Source organism: Pristiophorus japonicus, chromosome 10 (assembly GCF_044704955.1).
Source record: "Pristiophorus japonicus isolate sPriJap1 chromosome 10, sPriJap1.hap1, whole genome shotgun sequence".
Taxonomy (NCBI): Eukaryota; Metazoa; Chordata; class Chondrichthyes; family Pristiophoridae; genus Pristiophorus; species Pristiophorus japonicus.
In genome coordinates, this window is record NC_091986.1 from 171,464,356 (window position 1) to 171,490,247 (window position 25,892).

The 25,892-nt window shown below is 45.4% G+C and overlaps 1 protein-coding gene across 3 annotated transcripts in view; it reads left to right on the forward strand.

The window, feature by feature from the left end:
- LOC139274850 (relaxin receptor 2-like) overlaps positions 1 to 25,892 on the forward strand; it is a 294,506-nt gene that overhangs the window by 185,163 nt on the left and 83,451 nt on the right. For all 3 annotated transcript variants that reach the window (XM_070891552.1, XM_070891551.1, XM_070891553.1), the window contains 2 exons: positions 1,793 to 1,864; positions 19,096 to 19,325. In XM_070891552.1, the coding sequence (XP_070747653.1) occupies positions 1,793 to 1,864; positions 19,096 to 19,325 (302 nt within the window). The remainder of the gene's footprint in view (positions 1 to 1,792; positions 1,865 to 19,095; positions 19,326 to 25,892) is intronic.

The following is a 25,892-nucleotide window of genomic DNA, read 5'->3' on the forward strand; positions in this document are numbered from 1 at the left end:
TTTAACTTTAAAGATTTTAAAATGTTTGCTGCAACAACAACAATATAACAACAACAATTCCAAGAACGACAACATCAACAGCAAGAACAAAAACAGCAACAAAACATCAGCCCCCACCCTGCACTTCTTTTACTTGTCGCCAAGCCTCCTACCGCCTTTCCCACCTTTCGCCTTCCTACTCTTCACTCCCGAACGCTTTTCTCCGGTACCTCTACCTCTGCCCTACCCGTGTTGGGACCAGGACGTTGTGCAGCAAGGCATCCAGAGTGCTGCTGTTGTCAGGGGATAGACTTTGGTGGCACCATGTGTGGATCTGCTTGAGAAGCTCGGGGTATGAAAGACCGGCTTCTGTGTAGGAAGGCAGTTCTACCTCCCCACCCACAGGTGTTGTCACTCTGGGTGGTATGACACCTGACGGTGCAGTGCTAAAATGCAAGACCATTAATTGCCGCAGAGCATTGACAGACTCGCATACATCCTTCAAACCCACAGTCTGCTCCGACATGTCTGCTGATTGTCGGGCAGATAGCGCGGCGACGTTGTCGGAAATTCCTCCCGGAGGAACTCTCAACCTTGATTGATGTCCTCCCTAGACAGTCCCGCCATATCAAGGTTTGTAGCAGCCTGTCTGACAGCATGGCCGCCTTGCTGACTCAACTTCCGTGGAGACGGCATATGGGGTTGCGCACTCTGGGTGCGTTGCTGCACACCGCTTGGTCTCGCTTTATCTGTGGCGGGGAACCCATGGAAGATGGATCCTTCCGAGGGAGTGCTGGCCGCACGTAAAATATCCCCTGCTTGTCCCACTAAAAACACATGATCCTCCACTGCAGCCCCAACCCCTACTCCTCCTCCTCCTCCCTCCCCACAACAGCTTCTCCATCGATATCTTCAAGATGAAGAATAAACCCCTGATCTTCCTCTCGTTCCTCTTACTTTTTGCCTCACACCACTTACCATTGAGGCGTATGCGCCTCCTCATCTGCAAAATAGAAAACAACATACGAGTGGTTAGCAGCAGGGGAAGAGGAAGGGTGATATGAGTATGGTCACATAGCGCAGGCTTATTTGAAGGACCACCTGTACTGCATTATATGTTGACAAGAGACACTACATGAAATTACCCTAACCCGAAATTACCCGAAGCCGAATTCATATCCATTACATGACGTTCTATTACATGATACAAACATTAAATTACATGACACTAACGCAGCCCACGGATTTTACATCACTTACCTTCAACTACAGGATCAGCACCCCCGTGGGTAGCCATCCTGTCATGGGCACCCACCACGGCTGCCGCACGTTCCTCCGCCTCGGTTAATTGGAAGAAACTGGGTGGGCCACCCGCCCCGCCCCACCGTGCGCCGCTGTTTGGGCTGATTTGTAGAGAGTTTCCTCTGTAAAAATGACAATACCAATGTTTAAGAAAATTGCCCTTTTACTGTTGTGGCACACACAGCTCTTGTAACATACTGTACTGATGACGCATGTGCAAAAATACCATCCATTTTATTTTCAGTGTTACACGTTGAAAAATAAGAATGAAATACAGTTAATCCTACCAATGATTTTATTTGATGAAAATAGTGTCTTTTGAGTGAGAGTAGCATTTCAGTGGTTTAAAAAAAAAAACTCAATTTTTAAATAGCACTGAAATGCCACCAGAAAACCAGTGGTACGGCTAAATGGTGAAAATCCAGCCCTTAGCATTTTTTTGTTTTTTACTTAAGGATCTATCCTATTGTTTAACTTGAGGTTAATTGTTGCTTCCATTTTCCTTTAACAGTGGTATTGAAGGAATAGAAATTACAAACATAGAAAGCAGAATGTTCAAACCTATGACAAACTTAGAACATATGTAAGTACACAGCTGAAGATTCATCACATTGTATATTTTTTAGGTGTATCATTAAATATGCATTAGAAAGTAATAATGCTTTGATATGAGTTGAAAGTATTTGCTGAGATTTGTGTAGAATGATGAATCCAACAGTTTGCAAATCCATTTCTGAAGAAAAAACAAGTTGATGCATTGATGAGCTTTGAAAAGTGGAGCTGCAGATGCAATGGATGGGACAAAGGAGGTACACCAAGCTACAACACTTTACCCCCCACACGAGGTGACATTGGGATAAAGGAAGGGTGCAAAAAAGTCCCTACCCCCAGCAAGTTATACTGGCCTAATGCAAAAGGAAGTTCTTCCCTAGTCAATCCTGCATTACCAGTGACAATGAAGGTCAACACTGCCCTCAACTTTTATACCACAAGGCATCCACAGGGGATATCACAAGAGTCAGTCACTTTACTTGTTTGGCTTTTGGACACCTGACATTTTCTTTCCTTCACAAGAAATAATGGTAGATTGCAAGATATATTTGGGAAGATTGTGATGAAGCTTGCTGGTGGAAATGGGATCGTAGTATCCCAAAAATTGCAGGGATGTACTTACAGCTTAGATTTCGCAGATGCAGTGGCTATTGATATTTTTCTGGGGCCATTGAAATAGGTGGACTGGGAAAACATAGCTAAATTAGGTATTGAAATAGGTGGACTGCAGCAAATATAGCTAATTTAGGTATTTAAATTGGGGTCCTATGATAATAGAACCCTAATGTAATTTTAGGACTCAAATGGTTGGAGCGTGCTCTGTGCATGCTCTGCCCAGTATAAACTAGCAGTCCAGTCGAAGAGGAGCCCAGAGGTACTTATTTATATTTGTAGGGCCAAGATTTATATTTGTAGGTCCAGAAGCAGAAGCAGAAGTGCTCCCCTGAGCTCCACAAAAATAACCTGCACTGTTACCCAATCGGTTCTCTTTCCCCCACCACCCTTTAAATTATCTTTTTCTGGGCCCGGAGGCAGGCCTGATCGTGTGATGGCCTAGAGCCAGCTAGCTGTCCCAGGTCATTGATTTTCCTTCCACTGCCCTCCAATTCTATGTTAAGTAGGCCGGGCCCTTGAAATGAACCAGACCTCTCTGCCACCGAAAATCCATTCGGTGTCAGCCACCGAAAATCCATTTGGACCAAAGATCTACCTCATTAAAATTAATTAATTTAATGTTTTTGCTTGAGATGAATTTGATTAATTTGTTTTGCCCCTGCATTAACTCCTCCTGGTATTGTGAGCTCTGTTTTGTGAGTCTGTGTGCACTACTGCCATACACTCTCTTGGGAGCAGCAATGTTGCATGACTGCAATTGACTAGTGAGTTACAAGGGATACTGCAAACGTAAGAACATAAGACATTGGAGCAGAAGTAGGCCATTCAGTCCTTCGAGCCTGTTCCGCCATTCAAGAAAATCATGGTTGATATTTTACCTCAACTCCACCTTCCCGCATTATCCCAATATCCCTCGATTTTCTTAATATCAAAAAATCTGTCGGTCTCTGTCTTGAATATACTCAACAACTAAGTACCCACAGACCTCTAGGATAGAGAATTCCAAAGATTCACAACCCTTTGAGTGCAGAAATTTCTCCTCATCTCAGTCCTAAATGGCCAAGCCCTTATCCGGAAACTGTGGCCCCTAGTTCTAGACTCCCCAGCCAGGAGAAATATCCTCCCAGCATCTACCCTCTCAAGCCCTGTAAAAATTTTATGTTTCAATGAGATCACCTCTCATTCTTATAAATTCTAAGGGATATAGGCCTAGTTTCCTCAATCTCTCCTCATAGGATAATCCCCCCATCCCACGAATCAGTCTGGTGAACCTTTATTGCACTCCTGCCAAAGCAGGGATATCCTTTCTTGGGTAAGGAGACCAAGGGGGAGAAATTCGAGGCATTTGTGCCTCCCGTTAGCGGGCACAAACAACTTTTCACCCTGGTGCAGCACCACTATTGACTCCCGTAAAATTCCGCGGGAGTTTAGCGACGGCAGTAACCGCTCCTACCAATAGCACCCCGCTCCGCTGCACCAGAAGGCATGAAATTCTCTATATCATACAACTCAGGATTTACACCCAGCATGATAGACTTTTACTCTATGCCTGTTGATTTCTCATCAACCTTGACCACCATTTCATCACAAATGCTTGGTTCATAATCCGATGTTTCCTCCTTAACATCATTACTATCTTTACTCAGTGTGCTTATCTATGCCGGTGGCTGCCTCAAATAAGGATGGTAATTGTTGGTGCTCAGTTGACAGGTAACGAATGCCTCATGACTCTCCAACTCACCCTATCCCGGAACCAGTGCGCCACAGTCATCAGTGCGTACACCCCGACACTCGATGCAACTGATGAGGCCAAAGAGGGTTTTTACACCAACCTCTCAAAATCCCTGTCCTGCATCCCCGCGGGTGACAAACTGATCCTCCTCGCTGACTGCAATGCCAGGGTTGGCAAGGACACAGACCTCTGGGGGGGGGGCGTGATTGGCAGAGAGGGGGTAGGGAAAGCCAATTCCAGTGGTACCCTACTCCTGACAAAATGTCTGGAGCACAAACTTGTCATCACCAACACCTTGTTCCGCCAGAGGGACAAATACAAGGCATCATGGCAACACCCTCGCTCCAAGCACTGGCACCTGCTCGACTATGTCATCGTCCGAGCCAGGGATCGCAAGGATGTGCGCATCACCTGCGCCATGACAGGAGCCGTTGACTGCTGGACGGACCACGGCCTAATCTGATCCATCATCGACACCAACATAGCCCCAAAGCGGAGGGGGCAGCAGAAGCAGTGCCACAAAAAAGTCAATGCCGGAGCACTTAAGGACCCAGCTAAGAGAGCTCCATACAGCCAGCACCTCACAGCTAACCTGGCATGCCTTGACGATCTTAAGACCCTGAATGCCCACAGCGCTTGGTCTGCCCTCCAGATCTCCATAAACAGTGCCTGCAAAGAGACACTCGGTTACTCAACCAGGAAGCATCAGGACTGGTTTGATGAGAATGATCAGGAGATCCAAGAGCTAATAGATCGCAAGCGCAGGGCATTTCTGAACCTTAAAGAACAACCCAACGCGGGAGCAGCAAAGCAGCATTACAGACGGCTCAAGGCTGATGTCCAACAAAAAACTCGGGACCTAAAGAACAGGTGGTGGATGGAGAAAGCACAGGAGATACAGCAGCTGGCCAACAACCATGATGTGCGAGGATTTTCATCGCAATCAGGACCACCTACGGGCCAAACAGCCAAGGCCCCACCCCACTGCTGGCCAAGAACGGGGTAACACTCATCAACGACACTGAGGCAATCAGGGCCCGATGGAAGGAGTACTTCGAAGATCTCCTCAATCGGGACTCTGCCTTTAACTCGAGTGTTCTCGATTCCATCCCGTAGCATGCTACCCACCACCACCTCAGTGAGACCCCAACACTGCACGAGATAGAAAAAGCCATAAGGCAGCTTAAAAACAAGAAGGCTACGAATGCGGACAGAATCCCTGCTGAGGCATTGAAGTATGGCGGAGAGGCACTGCTGGCGCAAATACACAACCTCATCTCTCTCATCTGGATGGAGGAGAGCATGCCGGGGTATTGTGTATGGAGAAAGAGTCAGACTGAACACTGAGCTCAAAGTGAAGTGTGACCTTATTCTTTTATTGCAGATCTCCAGAGTGCCTCTCCAACCTGTGAAGCTTTCTTAAATACCTGTGCTCCCAAGGGATTATGGGATCCCTTAGGACTCCAGGGGATGAGCCCTCTGGTGGCTGTACAGAGTAAGTACAAGTTTACATATATAACAACACTCCCCCCATCTCCGCCCCCCCCGCCAAAGACAATAGTGTAACTATTTACAATGTGAGTCGATCTGGGGCCCTTCTTGCCCTGGTTGATCATCTCGGTGTGAAAGCTGGTGTTGTTGAATCATTAGTTGGGCCCTCGCTGGGCTGCTGTGCAGCTGGCCTTGCTGGGCTGCCTGGTGTGTTGGGCCCTGCTGGGCTGCTGTGGATGATGAGTTCTGCTTCGTGGTCAACCGTGGTGCCGGTTGCCACTGGTATGTATATTGGGGGATCAAAAAAAGGTAGGCTCCAAGGTAGGTTGCTCAGGATAGTCCGTGAATCTGAGTTTGAGTTGGTCCAAGTGTTGCTGATGAATGAGTCCATTTGAAAGTTTGACCCGAAACACCCTGCTCCTCTCTTTGGCCACGACAATGCTGGGAAGCCACTTGGGACCTTGTCCATAATTTAAAGCAAATACAGGATCATTGATTTCAATCTCGCGTGACACATTTGCGCTATAATGGTATGCACTTTGTTGAACTAATGAGAGCCTTGTCTTAAGAGCTCTTTTCATGAGCAGTTCAGCGGGTGGGATCCCAGTGAGTGAGTGGAGTCTCGTGCAGTAGCTAAGCAGGACTCGGGATAGGCATGTCTGCAGTGAGCCTTCAGTTACCCTCTTCAAGCCTTGCTTGACGGTTTGCACTGCTTTCTCTGCCTGACCATTGGACACTGGTTTAAACGCGGCAGATGTGACATGTTTGATCCCGTTACGGCTCATGAATTCTTTGAACTCAGCACTGATAAAACATGGCCCGTTGTCAGTCACCAGGACGTCGGGTAGGCCGTGTGTGGCAAACATGGTCCGCAGGCTTTCAGTAGTGGCAGCGGACGTGCTAGCCGACATTATCTCACATTCAATCCACTTGGAGTACGCTTCTACAACCATAGGGAACATTTTACCCCAGAACAGGTCTGCATAGTCGACGTGTACCCTAGACCACAGTTTGGAGGGCCAAGACCATAAACTTAGCGGCGCCTCCCTGGGTACATTGCTTAACTGTGAGCATGTATTACATCTGTGAACGCAGGACTCTAAGTCTGCATCGATACCGAGCCACCACACGTGGGATCTGGATATCGCTTTCATCATTACGATGCCTGGGTGGGTACTGTGGAGGTCATTGATGAAGGTGTCTCTGCCCTTCTTGGGGACCACTACTCGATTGCCCCACAGAAGGCAGTCTGCCTGTATAGACATTTCAACTTTGCGCCACTGGAACAGCTTTATCTCTTCCTGCATTTCCACTGGGACACTGGACCAGCTCCCGTGAAGCACACCGCTTTTGACTAGAGATAATAAGGGGTCCTGGCTTGTCCAGGTTTTGATGATCTGGGCAATGACGGGTGATTGCTCGCTCTCAAATGCTTCCATAACCAGGGCTAGATCTGCGGGCTGCGCTATTTCCACCCCCGTGGTGGGCAATGGCAGCCGACTGAGAGCATCGGGGCAGTTTTCCGTGCCTGGCCTGTGGCGGATGGCATAGTTATATGCGGACAACATGAGCGCCCATCTCTGGATGCGGGCCGATGCTTTGGTATTTATCCCTTTACTCTCGGAGAACAGGGATATAAGTGGCTTATGGTCAGTTTCCAATTTGAATTTTAGCTCGAACAGGTATTGATGCATTTTCTTTACCCCATAAACACACGCTAACGCTTCTTTCTCAATCATGCTGTGGGCTCTCTCAGCCTTAGACAGAGTCCTGGATGCATAAGCAACTGGTTGCAGTTTCCCAAAATCATTAGCTTGTTGCAATACATACCCGATGCCATATGACGGCGCATCACATGCTAGTACCAAACGCTTACATGGATCATCCAACATAAACAATTTGTTTGAGCATAACAATTTTCTTGCTTTTACAAAGGCATTTTCTTGGCTTTTGCCCCAAACCCATTCATCCCCTTTTCATAGTAAGACATGCAGTGGTTCTAACAATGTGCTGAGACCCAGTAAGAAGTTACCAAAATAGTTCAGGAGTCCCAGAAACGACTGCAGCTCCGTCACGTTCTGAGGCCTCACAGCATTCTCGATTGCCTCTGTCTTCATGTTGGTGGGCCTGATGCCGTCCGTCGCAATCCTCCTTCCCAGGAACTTCACTTCAGGTGCCAGGAAAACGCACTTCGAGCGTTTTAACCTGAGCCCCACACGGTTGAGTCGACTAAGAACCTCCTCCAGGTTCTGCAGATGCTCGACTGTGTTCTGACCTGTGACCAAGATGTCGTTCTGGAAGACCACAGTGTGCGGGACTGACTTCAGTAAGCATTCCATATTTCGCTGGAATATCGCCGCCACTGATCGGATTCCAAACGGGCATGTGTTATAAACAAAAAGACCTTTGTGCATGTTGATGTAGGTGAGGGCCTTCGATGATTCCTCCAGTTCCTGCGTCATGTAGGCTGAAGTGAATGTTTTTCCTCCTGCCAGCATTGCAAAGAGGTCGTCAGCCTTTGATCGTCAGTATTGGTCCTGCAGGGAGAAACAATTGATAGTTACTTTGTAATTGCCACAGATTCTGCCGGTGCCATCTCCCTTGAGTACTGGGACGATGGGACTGGCCCACTCATTGAACTTGATCGGGGAAATGATGCCCTCTCTTTGCAGCTGGTCTAGCTCGATCTCTACCCTTTCTCTCATCATGTACGGTACTGTTCTTGCCTTGTGATGGATGGGTCACGCCCCTGGAATTAGGTGGATCTGCACTTTTGCTCCTTGGAATTTCCCGATGCCTGGTTCGAACAGCGAAGGAAATTTGTTTAAGACCTGGGCACACGAAGTGTCATCAGTGGGCGATAGTGCTCGAACGTCGTCCCAGTTCCAGCGTATCTTTCCCAGCCAGCTCCTGCCGAGCAGCGAGGGACCATCGCCCAGTACCACCCAGAGTGGTAGCTTGTGCACCGCTCCTTTGTAGGAGACATTTACGGTAGCACTGCCGATTACAGGAATCAGTTCTTTTGTGCAAGTTCTTAGTTTCGTGCGAAATGGAGTTAAAACTGGCCTTTAGGCCTTCTTGCTCCACAACCTTTTGAAAATCTTTTTGCCCATGATGGACTGGCTCACACCCGTGTCTAGCTCCATTGACACCGGGAGTCCATTTAGTTCAACATTCAGCATTATCAGGGGACAATTCGTGGTGAATGTGTGCATACCATGTACCTCTGCCTCCTCAATCTGAGGCTCTGGTTCGTCGTGATCCTCCGTGGATCTGTCCTCTTCTGCAACATGGTGGTTTGCAGGTTTAACAAGCTTTGCAGCTCGCCTGCACACTCGTTGGAGGTGTCCCATTGTTCCACATGTTGCAAACATACTCTTTGAATCAGCATGAATGGAAACGATGATCACCCCGCAGCGCCAACAAGGTGTTAATGGCCTTGCATTCATCACCCCCTGATGGTGGACTCTGAGACATCTGCGGACATGTAGCTGCAGGTATGTGTGACCTGCCCTGTATGTTACGATTCGAAAACAACATCACTTTGTTCACAGTACTTGTAGCAGCACTTGTGTGCTGAGAGATTTGCTTTGTATTGTCACTGGTGGCAATGAACGCCTGGGCTATCGCTATGGCTTTACTCAAGGTTGGGGTCTCTACAGTCAAAAATTTGCGAAGTATGGTTTCGTGGCCAATGCCAAGTACAAAAATATCTCTGAGCATGTGCTCCAAATGTCCTTCAAATTCACAATGTCCTGCAAGGCGTTTTAGCTCGGCAACATAACTCGCCACTTCCTGGCCTTCAGACCTATTGTCGGTGTAGAACTAGTACCTCACCATCAGAATGCTTTCCTTCGGGTTCAAATGCTCTCGGACCAGTGTGCACAAATTGTCGTATGATTTCTTCATGGGTTTCGCTGGAGTGAGCAGATTCTTCATGAGACCATACGTTGGTGCCCCACAGACCGTGAGGAGGATCACCCTTCGTTTGGCAGCGCTCTCTTCCCCATCCAGCTCGTTGGCCACGAAGTACTGGTTGAGTTGCTCCACAAAGGTTTCCCAATCATCTCCCTCTGAGAATTTGTCCCGGATGCCCACTGTTCTCTGCATCTTAGGGTTTGCTATCTGTATCTCCTCGCCAGTTGTTGTGTATGGAGAAAGAGTCAGACTGAACACTGTGAGCTCAAAGTGAAGTGTGACCGTAGTCTTTTATTGCAAGTCTCCAGAGTGCCTCTCCAACCTGTGAAGCCTCCTTAAATACCTGTGCTCCCCAGGGGTTATGGGATCCCTTGGGACTCCAGGGGATAAGCCCTCGGTTGGCTGTACAGAGTAAATACAAATTTACATATATAACACGGGGGATCTCAGAGATGCAGTAATTGTGACCATCTTTAAAAAAGGGGACAAGTCTGACTGCGGCAACTACAGAGGAATCTGACTGCTATCAGTCCTCCTCAACCGACTTCCTCCCGTGGCCAAGGAGCTCATCCCGGAGTCACAGTGCAGATTTCGTCCCCTACGGGGCATAACGGACATGATTTTTGCAGTGCGACAGCCACAGGATAAATGCAGGGAACAGCCCTTATACATGGCCGCCTTCAACCTTACAAAGGCCTTTGACACTGTCAACCGCGAGGGTCAATGGAGCGTCCTCCTCCATTTCGAATGCCCCCAAAAGTTCGTCACCATCCTCCGCCTGCTCCATGATGACATGCAGGCCTTGATCCTTACCAACGGATCCATCACAGACCCAATCCACGTCCGGACCAGGGACAAACAGGGCTGCGTCATTGCCCCAACCCTCTTCTCAATCTTTCTCGCCGCCATGCTCCACCTCACAGTCAACAAGCTCCCCGCTGGAGTGGAACTAAACTACAGAACCAGTGGGAACCTGTTCAACCTGCGCCGTCTCCAGGCCCGATCCAAGACAACCCCAACCTCTGTCGTCAAGCTACAGTACACGGACGACGCCTGCATCTGCGCACATACAGAGGCTGCACTCCAGGACATAGTCGACGTATTTACTGAGGCATACGAAAGCATGGGCCTTACGCTAAACATCCGTAAGACAAAGGTCCTCCACCAGCCTGTCCTCACCGCACAGCATTGTGCCGCAGTCATCAAGATCCACAGCGCGGTCCTGGACAATATGGAACACTTCCCATATCTCGGGCGCCTCCTATCAACAAGAGCAGGCATCGACGACGTGATTCAACACTGCTTCCAGTGCGCCAGTGCAGCCTTCGGCCGCCTGAGGAAAAGAGTTTTTGAAGACCAGGCCCTCAAAAGTGCCACCAAGCTCATGGTCTACAAGGCTGTAGTAGTACCTGCCCTCCTATATGGCTCAGAGACATGGACAGTAGACACAAGTTGCTGGAGAAATATCACCAACGATGTCTCTGCAAGATCCTACAAATCCCCTGGGAGGACAGGTGCACCAACATCAGCGTCCTCATTCAGGCTAACATCCCCAGCCTTGAAGCACTGACCACACTCGATCAGCTCCGCTGGGCAGGCCACATGTTCCGCATGCCAGACACAAGACTCCCAAAGCAAGTGCTCTACTCGGAGCTCCTTCACGGCAAACGAGCCAAAGGTGGGCAGTGGAAACGCTACAAGGACACCCTCAAAGCCTCCCTGACACCTGGGAGTCCCTGGCTCAAGACCACCCTAAGTGGAGGAAGTGCATCCGAGGGACTGCCTATGATGATGATGATGTTCTTTGAATGCATATAGCCATCTTTTGCTCTGTGAAGAATGGAAATTGGATGTTATAAGTTCATAAAAATGAAAGATTTTTGTCTTAAGATTTAGCTTGGTGTTGGTTCTTCAATTCTGTCACAGTACATATGAAATTAAAAACCAACATCATCCACATTAAAATAGTCAAGCTCATTCTAGGAACCGAGGAGCAGGAATAGGCCATTCAGTCCTCAAGCCTGTTCTGCCGTTCAGTCCGATTATGGCTGATCTAATCCATTTACTTGCCTTTTCTCCATAACCCTTACCTAACAAAAATCTATCAATTTCAGTCTTAATAGTAGGTTCTCAGTTCATTCTCTGTCCACGCTGCAAAATTTTACTTAGAAACTGCAGCAAGTGAAAACACTCTCGAAGCAGAGAGAGCTAAGGCTCATGTATGAGCATAGTCTGAAACTTGGAAGAAAAAATGGAATAAAAAAAGGGGTAACAGAAACCTAAAAATGTAATGCACACATTTATTCATCTGAGTTATTCATCATCATTACATGCACTATTATGCAGATAATAATATACATGCACAATAATATTATGTACAATAATATAATACATACTAGTTGTTTTGTGCACCACGCCAATCTCCACAATCCAGATGCCTTCCAGACTCTCACCTCTGAGTAAACCAACTATTGTTTTCTTGAATTGCATCAATTAGTTCAATTCCGAGAGACCACCATGTTGTGCTTGTTTCTTATATGCAAGATCTGCTTTAAAAATGAGCAATGGGGATCAAGGCAGAAGTTGGGAATTTCCTCAGGCATTCTCCCAATTGGCCACCATAACTTTGGTGGACGATTGGCAGAAACTCTGTTTACAACTCTTTTGGTTGGAGAAAACAAATCAGCAGTTTAATCAAGTGCCCCCCCCCCAATCTGGGGGATACTCCAAACATGTTTCAAGGCCCTTTTTTGTTTTTTTTTTGATTTTTTTGTTGTTGTATTTTTTGTGTTTTTTTTGGAAACTCTGTTTACAACTCTTTTGGGGACACAAAATAAACATTAGTTCAAGTGCCTCCCCCCAATCTGGGGGACACTCCAAACAATTTTCAATGGCCTTTTTTGGGGTTTCTTTGTATTATTTTGGTATTTTTAGTGTTTTTTTTTGAAACTCTGTTTACAACTCTTTTGATTGGAGAAAAAATAAACATTAGTTCAAGTGCCCCCCAATCCGGGGACACTCCAGACACTTTTCAATAGCCCTTTTTAAAAATTTTGGGGTTTTTTGTGTTTTTTTTGTGTTTTTTTGGAAACTCTGTTTACATGTCTATCCATGGTTTCCACCTGTCTTCCCCCAAAGTGGCTGATTGGGATATCCCCCAAGGAAATTTCTTGTAAGAGATAATTAGCCCATGGAAATTCCTTCACGCAGTGCATTCTTTCCCATCATTGATTGTATAATATAAACTGCGAGTTTCAATTATACTACCATGCTTGTTACATCCTTGAAGGTAAATCAGTGTCAGAGCAGTGGGAGGCATGCAAGGAGGAGATCCACAGGGTTCAAGCCAAATATGTACCCTTAAGGAAAAAGGGTGGGACTAACTAATCTAGAACCCCCTGGATGTCTAGGGACATACAGGGTAGGATTAAAAAAAAGGGGGAAGCTTATGACAGATACCATGGGCTAAATACTGCAGAATCTCTGAGTATAAAAAGTCCAGGGGTGAGATCAAAAGGGATATTAGGAAAGCAAAGATAGAGCATGAAAAATTCTTGGCAAGTAAAATCAAGGAAAACCCAAAGATGTTTTATAAATATATTAAGAGCAAGAGGATAACTAAAGAAAGGGTAGGGCCTATTAGAGTCCATGAGGATAATCTGTGTGTGGAGGCGGAAGATGTGGGTATGGTTCTTAATGAATACTTTGCATCTGTTTTCACAAAAGAGAGGGGCGATGCAGACACTGCTATCGAGGAGGAGGAGTGTGAAATATTAGATGAAATAAACATACTGAGAGAGGAGGTAATAAGGGGTTTAGCAGCTTTGAAAGTGGATAAGTCCCCAGGCCCGGATAAAATGTATCCCAGGTTGTTAAGCGAAGCAAAAGAGGAAATAGTAGAGGCTTTGACCATAATTTTTCAATCCTCTCTGGCTTCAGGTGTGGTGCCAGAGGACTGGAGGACTGCTAATGTGTTTAAGAAGGGAGAAAGGGATAGACCAAGAAATTACAGGCCAGTCAACCTAACCTCAGTTGTGAGAAAATTATTGGAAAAAATACTGAAGGAGAGGATAAATCTACATTTAGAAAGACACGGGTTAATCAGGGACAGTCAGCATGGATTTGTTAAGGGAAGGTCGTGTCTGACTAACTTGATTGCATTTTTCGAGGAGGTAACCAGGCGGGTCGATGAGCGCAGTGCGTATGATGTAGTGTACATGGATTTTAGCAAAGCTTTCGATCAGGTCCCACATGGCAGACAGGTCACAAAAGTAAAAGCCCATGGGATCCAGGGCAAAGTGGCAAGTTGGATCCAAAATTGGCTCAGAGGCAGGAAGCAAAGGGTAATGGTTGATGGGTGTTTTTGTGACTGCAAGGATGTTTCCAGTGGTGTTCCGCAGGGCTCAGTGCTAGGTCCCTTGCTTTTTGTGGTAGACATAAATGATCGAGACTTGAATATAGGGGGTATGATTAAGAAGTTTGCAGATGATACAAAAATAGGCTGTGCAGTTGATAATGAAGAATAAAGCTGCGGACTGCAGTAAGATATCAATCAACTGGACATAGACAGGCTAAGTGAGTGGACAAAAATTTGGCAGGTGGAGTATAATGTTGGAAAGTGTGAGGACATGCACTTTGGCAGAAAAAAAATCAAAGAGCAAGTTATTATTTAAATGGAGAAAGATTGCAAAGTGCTGCAGTACAGTGGGACCTGGAAGTACTTGTGCATGAAACACAAAAGGTTAGTATGCAGGTACAGCAAATGATCAGGAAGGCCAATGGAATCTTGGCCTTTATTGCAAAGGGGATGGAGTATAAAAGCAGGGAAATCTTGCTATAGTTGTACAGTGTATTGGTGAGGTCACACCTGGAATACTGCATGCAGTTTTGGTTTCCATATTTACGAAAGGATATACTTGCTTTGGAGTCAGTTCAGAGAAGGTTCACAAGGTTGATTCCAGAGATGAGGGGGTTGATCAATGATGAAAGGTTGAGTAGGTTGGGCCTGTACTCATTGGAATTCAGAAGACTGAGAGGTGATTTTATCGAAACATATAAGATTATGAGGAGGTTTTTCCAGGGTGGATGCAGAGAGGATGTTTCCACTGATAGGGGAGACTAGAGGGCATAATCTTAGAATAAGGGGCCGCCCATTTAAAATTGAGATGAGGAGAAATTTCATCTCTCAGAGGGTTGTGGATCCGTGGAATTTGCTACCTCAGAGAGCTGTGGAAGCTGGGACATTGAATAACTTTAAGACATAGAAACATAGAAAATAGGTGCAGGAATAGGCCATTCGGCCTTCGAGCCTGCACCGCCATTCAATGAGTTCATGGCTGAACATGTAACTTCAGTACCCACTTCCTGCTTTCTCACCATACCCCTTGATCCCCCGAGTAGTAAGGACTACATCTAACTCCTTTTAGAATATATTTAGTGAATTGGCCTCAACAACTTTCTGTGGTAGAGAATTCCACAGGTTCATCACTCTCTGGGTGAAGAAGTTTCTCCTCATCTCACTCCTAAATGGCTTACCCCTTATCCTTAGACTGTGACCGCTGGTTCTGGACTTCCCCAACATTGGGAACATTCTTCCTGCATCTAACCTGTCGAAACCCGTCAGAATTTTAAACGTTTCTATTAGAACCCGTCTCATTCTTCTGAACTCCAGTGAATACAAGCCCAGTTGATCCAGTCTTTCTTGATATGTCAGTCCCGCCATCCCGGGAATCAATCTGGAGAACCTTCGCTGCACTCCCTCAATAGCAAGAATGCCCTTCCTCAAGTTAGGAGACCAAAACTGTACACAATACTCCAGGTGTGGCCTCACCAAGGCCCTGTACAACTGTAGCAACACCTCCCTGCCCCTGTACTCAAATCCCCTCGCTATGAAGGCCAACATGCCATTTGCTTTCTTAACCGCCTGCTGTACCTGCATGCCAACCTTCAATGACTGATGTACCATGACACCCAGGTCTCGTTGCACCTCCCCTTTTCCTAATCTGTCACCATTCAGATAATAGTCTGTCTCTCTGTTTTTACCACCAAAGTGGATAACCTCACATTTATCCACATTATACTTCATCTGCCATGCATTTGCCCACTCACCTAACCTATCCAAGTCGCTCTGCAGCCTCATAGCATCCTCCTCGCAGCTCACACTGCCACCCAACTTAGTGTCATCCGCAAATTTGGAGATACTACATTTAATCCCCTCGTCTAAATCATTAATATACAGTGTAAACAGCTGGGGCCCCAGCACAGAACCTTGCGGTACCCCACTAGTCACTGCCTGCCATTCTGAAAAGTCCCCATTTACTCCTACTCTTGGCTTCCTGTCTGACAACCAGTTCTCAATCCATGTCAGCACACTACCCCCAATCCCATGTGCTTTAACTTTGCACATTAATCTCTTGTGTGGGACCTTGTCGAAAGCCTTCTGAAAGTCCAAATATACCACATCAACTGGTTCTCCTTTGTCCACTCTACTGGAAACATCCTCAAAAAATTCCAGATTTGTCAAGCATGATTTCCCTTTCACAAATCCATGCTGACTTGGACCTATCATATCACCTCTTTCCAAATGCACTGCTATGACATCCTTAATAATTGATTCCATCATTTTACTCACTACCGATGTCAGGCTGACCGGTCTATAATTCCCTGTTATCTCTCTCCCTCCTTTTTTAAAAAGTGGGGTTACATTGGCTACCCTCCACTTCATAGGAACTGATCCAGAGTCAATGGAATGTTGGAAAATGACTGTCAATGCATCCACTATTTCCAAGGCCACCTCCTTAAGTACTCTGGGATGCAGTCCATCAGGCCCTGGGATTTATCGGCTTTCAATCCCATCAATTTCCCCAACACAATTTCCCGACTAATAAGGATTTCCCTCAGTTCCTCCTCCTTACTAGACCCTCCGACCCCTTTTATATCCGGAAGGTTGTTTGTGTCCTCCTCAGTGAATACCGAACCAAAGTACTTGTTCAATTGGTCCGCCATTTCTTTGTTCCCCGTTATGACTTCCCCTGATTCTGACTGCAGGGGACCTACATTTGTCTTTACTAACCTTTTTCTCTTTACATATCTATAGAAACTTTTGCAATCCGTCTTAATGTTCCCTGCAAGCTTCTTCTCGTACTCCATTTTCCCTGCCCTAATCAAACCCTTTGTCCTCCTCTGCTGAGTTCTAAATTTCTCCCAGTCCCCGGGTTCGCTGCTATTTCTGGCCAATTTGTATGCCACTTCCTTGGCTTTAATACTATCCCTGATTTCCCTTGATAGCCACGGTTGAGCCACCTTCCCTTTTTTATTTTTACGCCAAACAGGAATGTACAATTGTTGTAGTTCATCCATGCGGTCTCTAAATGTCTGCCATTGCCCATCCACAGTCAACCCCTTCAGTATCATTCGCCAATCTATCCTAGCCAATTCACGCCTCATACCTTCAAAGTTACCCTTCTTTAAGTTCTGGACCATGGTCTCTGAATTAACTGTTTCATTCTCCATCCTAATGCAGAATTCCACCATATTATGGTCACACTTCCCCAAGGGGTCTCGCACAACGAGATTGCTAATTAATCCTCTCTCATTACACAACACCCTGTCTAAGATGGCCTCCCCCCTAGTTGATTCCTCGACATATTGGTCTAAAAAACCATCCCTTATGCACTCCAGGAAATCCTCCTCCACCGTATTGCTTCCAGTTTGGTTAACCCAATCTATGTGCATAGTGCATATTAAAGTCACCCATTATAACTGCTGCACCTTTATTGCACGCACCCCTAATTTCCTGTTTGATGCCCTCCCCAACATCACTACTACTGTTTGGAGGTCTGTACACAACTCCCACTAACGTTTTTTGCCCTTTGATATTCTGCAGCTCTACCCATATAGATTCCACATCATCCAAGCTAATGTCCTTCCGAACTATTGCCTTAATTTCCTCCTTAACCAGCAATGCTACCCCACCTCCTTTTCCTTTTATTCTATCTTTCCTGAATGTTGAATACCCCTGGATGTTGAGTTCCCAGCCCTGATCATCCTGGAGCCACGTCTCCGTAATCCCAATCACATCATATTTGTTAACATCTATTTGCACAGTTAATTCATCCCCCTTATTGCGGATACTCCTTGCATTAAGACACAAAGCATTCAGGCTTGTTTTTTTAACACTCTTTGTCCTTTTAGAATTTTGCTGTACAGTGGCCCTTTTTGTTCTTTGCCTTGGGTTTCTCTGCCCTCCACTTTTCCTCATCTCCTTTCTGTCTTTTGCTTTTGCCTCATTTTTGTTTCCCTGTGTCTCCCTGCATTGAAGGGAAATTTCTTCATGCAGTGGGTTGTGGGGGTCTGGAACTCACTGCCTGAAAGGGTGATAGAGGCAAAAATCCTCACCACATTTAAAAAGTAGTTTGATGTGCACTTGAAGTGCTGTAACTTGCAGGGTTATGGACCTAGAGCTGGAAAGTGGGATTAGGCTGGATAGCCTCTTATTGGCCGGCAGGGACACAATGGGCCGAAATGGCCTCCTTCCGTGCTGTCAACTTCTATGATTCTATCCTTGCTAACGTTTCTCTGTGTCAATACAGCATTTTTGCCTCGTCTTTAACAAATATTACTTCCTTTATGTCCTTATGTCCAGTGCTGCTACTTTATACTAACAAGCCAACTCAACACTCTCAATGCTGAGCTGCATTCAAAGGAGCAGTGCTTCAAATTCTCCTGCACTATGCACCCTTCAGGTGTAGCTGAATATACCTGTAATATTCACGCCATTCCTTCTGCCTATCTCATAGAATTTACAGCACAGAAGGAGGCCATTTGGCCAAACGTGCCTGTGTGGTTCTTTGAAAGAGCTATCCAATTAATCCTACTTTCCTGCTCATTCCCCATAGTCCTGCAAATTTTTCCTTTTCAAGTTTATATCCAGATCACCAGCCAACTCCTGAGTAATTGACACACTTTCATTCCTTCAGTAGCTAAGCGTGCTACCTCTTTTGCATATTTGGAGCCTGTCATCAGCCACCAAATATCTGGTCATGTTTCTCCATAAAAATTTCTACTAGTACATGAAGGGCATGTTCAGTAAGACAGGATTTTCTCAATTGTTGTCAAGCCATTGTCTACAAAAGTTGTGTGCATTAACACATTTTTCTAATACAAGTTAAGTGGCTGCTAAATTTTTGTCACACTTATTGAAATGGCATCCACAGTTTCAAAATCATACAAATTTTGTTAGGTCATAAACTAAGTTGAAACATTGGGCATATTTTTTTAATGAAAAACTAGATATATTGACCATTGTGTTTGAATGATACTTTGCATTCAGGCAGGAATAAAGCAACATTTTTTGAAACTGGCTTACTATGGTTTCCACAGAAGTTTTAATACTACTTGATAGACTCAATGTACAATGTCTTTTCTGACAAGATGTGCAATAATATAGCAGCTAACAGTGGACATACTTGTCACTGTAATGTCATTTGTGCAATTTCTCTTCACAGATACTTCAATAAATTTCAGTACTGTGCGTATTCTCCTCATGTTCGCAGTTGTAAACCAAATACAGATGGCATATCTTCCTTTGAAGACTTACTAGCAAATATCATCCTTAGAGTATTTGTCTGGGTCATAGCTTGTCTCACTTGCTTTGGAAACCTTTTCGTCATTTTTATGAGGTCACTTATTAGAGCTGAAAACAAACTTCATGCGATGTCCATAAAAATTTTATGCTGTAAGTATAATTTCTTTTTGAAGTTTTAACTGCCTTTAAAAAAAAAAGCCGATAAGGCTTTCACTCTTGCAGATCTGTCACGTTATCCTCCCACACGAGGGACCACCTAAGAAGAACACTGGGCCTGAAATTCTGCGGTCATTCTGGCACACTTCTGTTACAACTGCAATGGAAGCGTGGTGGAAAGGGCCAAAAAAAGATTAGGACCTGCAAACATGAGTATCCATGTGGCTTTGTAAAAGTTGGAACCTCTATTCATCGGGGGCAGAGGTGTGGTTGGCAGCAAGGACTCTCTACATTGGGAGTTCCTGCATCCTTAGCATCCAGGCCGAGAAGCGGGCAGAATCCATGAGAAATTGAAAATTGTGTTTTTATTAATGCCATCTTAGATTAAGTAATGAGTAATGATCCTGAATTAGTCAATAAGCTAACAGTGAGGGAGCATCGAGTTAACCGTGACCATATTTTGATAGAATTTAAAATAGGTTTGAGAGAATGTAGGGTGAATCATTAACCAAGGATTTAAATGTAGGTAAGGCTGACTTTGGAGGGATGAGGCAGGAATTGACCACAAAAGATTGGGCAGAACTATTAATGCATTAAACTACGGTTAAATAGTGGGAGGTGGTCAAAATATTATTTGATAGAATACAAGACCTGTCAATACCCCTAAAGGGCTCTAATTATGCTATTAAATATTCTTGGTTAACAAGGGAAGTGAGAGATAGTATAAAATTAAAAGAAAGGGACCAAAGGCAAGAAACATAGAAACATAGAAAATATGTGCAGGAGTAGGCCATTCGGCCCTTTGAGCCTGCATCACCATTCAATAAGATCATGGCTGATCATTTACCTCAGTACCCCTTTCCTGCTTTCTCTCCATACCCCTTGATCCCTTTAGCCGTAAGGGCCATATCTAACTCCCTTTTGAATATATCCAATGAACTGGCATCACCAACTCTCTGCGGCAGGGAATTCCACAGCTTAACAACTGTCTGAGTGAAGAAGTTTCTCCTCATCTCAGTCCTAAATGGCTTACCCCTTATCCTTTGACTGTGTCCCCTGGTTCTGAACTTCCCCAACATCGGGAACATTCTTCCTGCATCTAACCTATCCAGTCCCGTCAGAACTTTATATGTTTCGATGAGATCTCCTCTCATCCTTCTAAACTCCAGCAAATATAGGGCCAGTTGATCCAGTCTCTCCTCATATGTCAGTTCTGCCATCCCGGGAATCAGTCTGGTGAACCTTCGCTGCACTCCCTCAATAACAAGAACATCCTTCCTCAGATTAGGGGACCAAAACTGAACACAATATTCCAGGTGAGGCCTCACCAAGGCCATGTACAATTGCAGTAAGACCTCCCTGCTCCTGTACTCAAATCCCCGAGCTATGAAGGCCAACATACCAGTTGCCTTCTTCACTGCCTGCTGTACCTGCATGCCAACTTTCAATGACTGATGTACCATGACACCCAGGTCTCGTTGCACCTCCCCTTTTCCTAAATTGCCACCATTCAGATAATATTCTACCTTTGTGTTTTTGCCCCCAAAGTGGATAACCTCACATTTATCCACATTATACTGCATCTGCCATGCATTTGCCCACTCGCCTAACCTGTCCAAGTCACTCTGCAGCCTCTTAGCGTCCTCCTCACAGCTCACACCGCCACCCAGCTTAGTGTCATCTACAAACTTGGAGATATTACACTCAATTACTTCATCTAAATCATTAATGTATAATGTAAATAGCTGGGGTCCCAGCAATGAGCCCTGCAGCGCCCCAATAGTCACTTCCTGTCTGCCAACCAGTTCTCTATCCACATCAGTACATTACTCCCAATACCATGTGCTTTAATTTTGCACATCAATCTCTTGTGTGGGACCTTGTCAAAAGCCTTTTGAAAGTCCAAATACACCACATCCACTGGTTCTCCCTTGTCCACTCTACTCGTTACATCCTCAAAAAATTCTAGAAGATTTGTCAAGCATGATTTCCCTTTCATAAATCCATGCTGACTTGGACCGATCCTGTCACTGCTTTCCAAATGCGCTGCTATTTCATCTTTAATAATTGATTCCAACATTTTCCCCACTACTGATGTCAGACTAACCAGTCTATAATTATCCGTTTTCTCTCTCCCTCCTTTCTTAAAAAGTGGTGTTACATTAGCTACCCTCCAGTCCATAGGAACTGATCCAGAGTCGATAGACTGTTAGAAAATGATCATCAATGCATCCACTATTTCTAGGGCCACTTCCTTAAGTACTCTGGGATGCAGACTATCAGGCCCCGGGGATTTATCAGCTTTCAATCCCATCAATTTCCGAACACAATTTCCTGACTAATGAGGATTTCCTTCAGTTCCTCCTTCTCACTAGACCCTCAATCCCCTAGTATTTCTGGAAGGTTATTTGTGTCTTCCTTCATGAAGGCACAACCAAAGTATTTGTTCAACTGGTCTGCCATTTCTTTGTTCCCCATTATAAATTCACCTGAATCTGACTGCAAGGGACCTACGTTTGTCTTCACTAACCTTATTCTCTTCACATATTTATAGAAGCTTTTGCAGTCAGTTTTTATGTTCCTGGCAAGCTTCCTCTGATACTCTATTTTCCCCCTCCTAATTAAACCTTTTGTCCTCCTCTGCTGAATTCTAAATTTCTCCCAGTCCTCAGGTTTGCTACTTTTTCTGGCCAATTTATATGCCTCTTTCTTGGATTTAACCCTATCAATCTCCCTTATTAGCCACGGTTGAGCCACTTTCCCCATTTTATTTTTACTTCAGACAGGGATGTACAATTGTTGAAGTTCATCCATGTGATCTTCAAATGTTTGCCATTGCCTATCCACCGTCAACCCTTTAAGTTTCATTTGCCAGTCTATTCTAGCCAATTCACGTCTCATACCATCGAAGTTACCTTTCCTTAAGTTCAGGACCCTAGTCTCTGGATTAACTGTGTCACTCTCCATCTTAATAAACAATTTTACCATATTATGGTCACTCTTCCCCAAGGGGCCTCGCACAACAAGATTGCTAATTAGTCCCTTTTCATTACACATCACGCAGTCTAGGATGGCCAGCCCTCTAGTTGGTTCCTCGACATATTGGTTGAGAAAACCATCCCTAATATACTCCAGGAAATCCTCCTCCACTGTATTGCTACCAGTTTGGTTAGTACAATCTATATGTAGATTAAAGTCGCCCATGATAACTGCTGTACCTTTATTGCACGCATCCCTAATTTCTTGTTTGATGCTGTCCCCAAGCTCACTATTACTGTTTGGTGGCCTGTACACAACTCCCACTGGCGTTTTCTGCCCTTTGGTATTCCGCAGGTCCACCCATACAGATTCCAGATCAACCAAGCTAATGTCCTTCCTTTCTGTTGCGTTAATTTCCTCTTTAACCAGCAACACTACCCCACCTCCTTTTCCTTTCTGTCTATCCTTCCTGAATGTTGAGTTCCCAGCCTTGGTCACCCTGGAGCCATGACTCCGTGATGCCAATTATATCATATTCATTAATTGCTGCCTGTGCAGTTAATTCGTCCACCTTATTATGAATACTCCTCGCATTGAGGCACAGAGCCTTCAGGCTTGTCTTTTTAACACACTTTGCCCCTTTAGAATTTTGCTATAATGTGGCCCTTTTTGATTTTTGCCTTGGGTTTCTCTGCACTCCACTTTTACTTTTCTTCTTTCTATCTTTTGCTTCTGCCTCCATTTTATTTCCCTCTGTCTCCCTGCATAGGTTCCCATCCCCCTGCCATATTAGTTTAACCCCTCCCAACAGCACTAGCAAACACTCCCCCTTGGACATTGGCTCTGCTCCTGCCCAGATGCAGACCGTCCGGTTTGTACTGGTCCCACCTACCCCAGAACCGGTTCCAATGTCCCAGGAATTTGAATCCCTCCCTTCTGCACCACTCCTCAAGCCACGTATTCATCTGAGCTATCCTGCGATTCCTACTCTGACTAGCACGTGGCACTGGTAGCAACCCTGAGATTACTACGTTTGAGGTCCTACTTTTTAATTTATCTCCTAGCTCCCTAAATTCAGCTTGTTGGACCTCATCCCATTTTTTACCTATATCATTGGTACCTATATGCACCACGACAACTGGCTGTTCACCCTCCCCCTCCAAAATGTCCTGCAGCTGCTCCGACAAATTCTTGACCTTTGCACCAGGGAGGCAACATACCATCCTGGAGTCTCCCTGGTGAAACGTCTATCTATTCCCCTTACAATCGAATCCCCTACCACTATAGCTCTCCCACTCTTTTTCCTGCCCTCCTGTGCAGCAGAGCCACCCACGGTGCCATGGACTTGGCTGCTGCTGCCCTCCCCTAATGACTCATCCCCCCCCAACAGTACTCAAAGCGGTGTATCTGTTTTGGAGGGGGATGACCTCAGGAGACCTCTGCACTACCTTCCTTCCACTGCTCTTCCTGGACAAATATTCTTTCTTTTTAAAAAAAATTACCAAAATGTCTATTTTTGTCAAGATTAACAACTAATTAAATTATTTGATTTTATGTTTTTCAATGTGAATTTCTGACAATGTAATCCATTAGTAGCAACAAAAAACTCAAGAAAAACAACATTTTTCAAAGAACTTAATCAATATATTTGTCAGGAAATCTCTTAATCTAGTCACGGAGTGAGAAATCTTTGCAAAGAATGGCTCTGTCAACAGAGCAAATCTGGGTATGTCCACTCCCACCTCCTTACCATGGGAGCCCTTATCCTGCACCTCTAATGGGGTCAAGTTTCGGCCTGAGTTGCTCCTATTTTTTTGGAGCAACTAGTTTAGAATGGAGTATCTTAGGGCCCAAGTTTCCACACGATAAAAAACGGGCGTCCCTCCGAGCTGGGCGCCCGTTTTTCACGCCTAAAACGGCGACGGAAAAAAAACGCACGATTCTGGAGCACCCTGCAGCTCCTTGTCTGCTTGGCATGGCGCCCAGGGGGGCGGAGCCTACACTCGCGCCGATTTTGTAAGTGGGAGGGGGCGGGTACCATTTAAATTAGTTTTTTTCCTGCCGGTAACCCTGCGCGAGCGCGTTGGAGCGTTCGCGCACGCGCAGTGTGAAGGAAACATTGGCACTCGGCCATTTTTGTAGTTCTTTGTAGCTGTTTAATTTTTGAACATTTTTTTATAAAAGCACATTGCCATCAGCACATCAGCATTGAGAAGGCTGCAGGAAGCCTCAGAAAGTTGAGGCAGCCGTTTCCCTCCCCCTCCCTGCCCGCCGTCGGGAACAAACGGCTTTCTCCTCCCCCCCCCCCCCCCCCCGCGGGAATGAACGCCTGCAGCATTCTCCCTGGCTGAAACACTTTCACACAGGTAGGAAGATGGTTTATTTAATCTTTTCTTTGCTTATAAATGTTTATTCAGGTTGGATTTATTTGTATAATATTTGTAGAAGTATAAATAAGGATTTATTATAGAATTTAATGACTTCCCTTCACCCCCCCTCCCCCCACCTCGTTCTGGACACCTAATTTGTAACCTGCGCCTGATTTTTTAATGTGTAGTTTTTTCTGTTCTACAAAAATCTTCACTTGCTCCATTCTAAGTTAGTTTGGAGTACGTTTTCACTGTGGAAACTTTGAAATCAGGCGTCAGTGGCCGGACACGCCTCCTTTTGAAGAAAAAATTCTGTTCCAAAGTGGAACTGTTCTACCTGCCTAGAACTGCAGAAAAAAAAATGTGCAGAATTGCGATTTCTAAGATAGTCCGTTCTCCACCAGTTGCTCCTAAAAATCAGGCGCAAATCATGTGGAAACTTGGGCCCTTAGAAATTGCAATTCTCGGCCTTTAGTTTGCTTCAGTTCTAGTCAGTTAGAACAGTTTCATTTTAGAACTGATTTTTTTTCCAAAAGGGGGCGTGTCTGGCCATATACGCCTGTTTTGAAAGTTTAGGCAGCGAAAACTTACTCCAAACTAACTTAGAATGGAGTAAGTGTAGATTTTTGTATGCTCAGAAAAACCTTGCCGACACTTAGAAATCAGGCGTATGGAAGGAAAGATATGCGGGGGGTGGGGGGGAAAGGGGGTTTACAAACATTAAACACTTTACTTTTACAAATAAAGAGCCATCATCAACAATAAATGATAAATAAATCAATAAATAAACCAATAAATCAATCCAAATAAATTTAAAAAAATTAAAAAGAAATTAAAAATCACTCTATCTAAAAAAAATATTTCTACTCACCTTCTGCAGCATCTGGGAGAAATGGGGGGGAGAGAAGAAGATGAAGGGGGGAGAGAAGAAGATGGGGGGGGCGGTGGGAGAGAAGAAGATGGGGGGAGGAGAAGAGAAGAAGATAGGGGGGGAGAAGAGAGGAAGATGGCGGGAGGAGAAGAGAAGAAGATGGGGGGGGGAGAAGAGAGGAAGATGGGGGGGAGAGGAGAAGAAGATGGGGGAGGGAGAAGAGAGGAAGATGGGCAGGAGAGAAAAGACGACGACGATGCCGGGCCCAGCCGAGGACTTCGCGTGGGGCCCACAAGCAGCCGATGCCGGGCTGCCGACGTCTCTTCGGGCGGGGACCGCCCC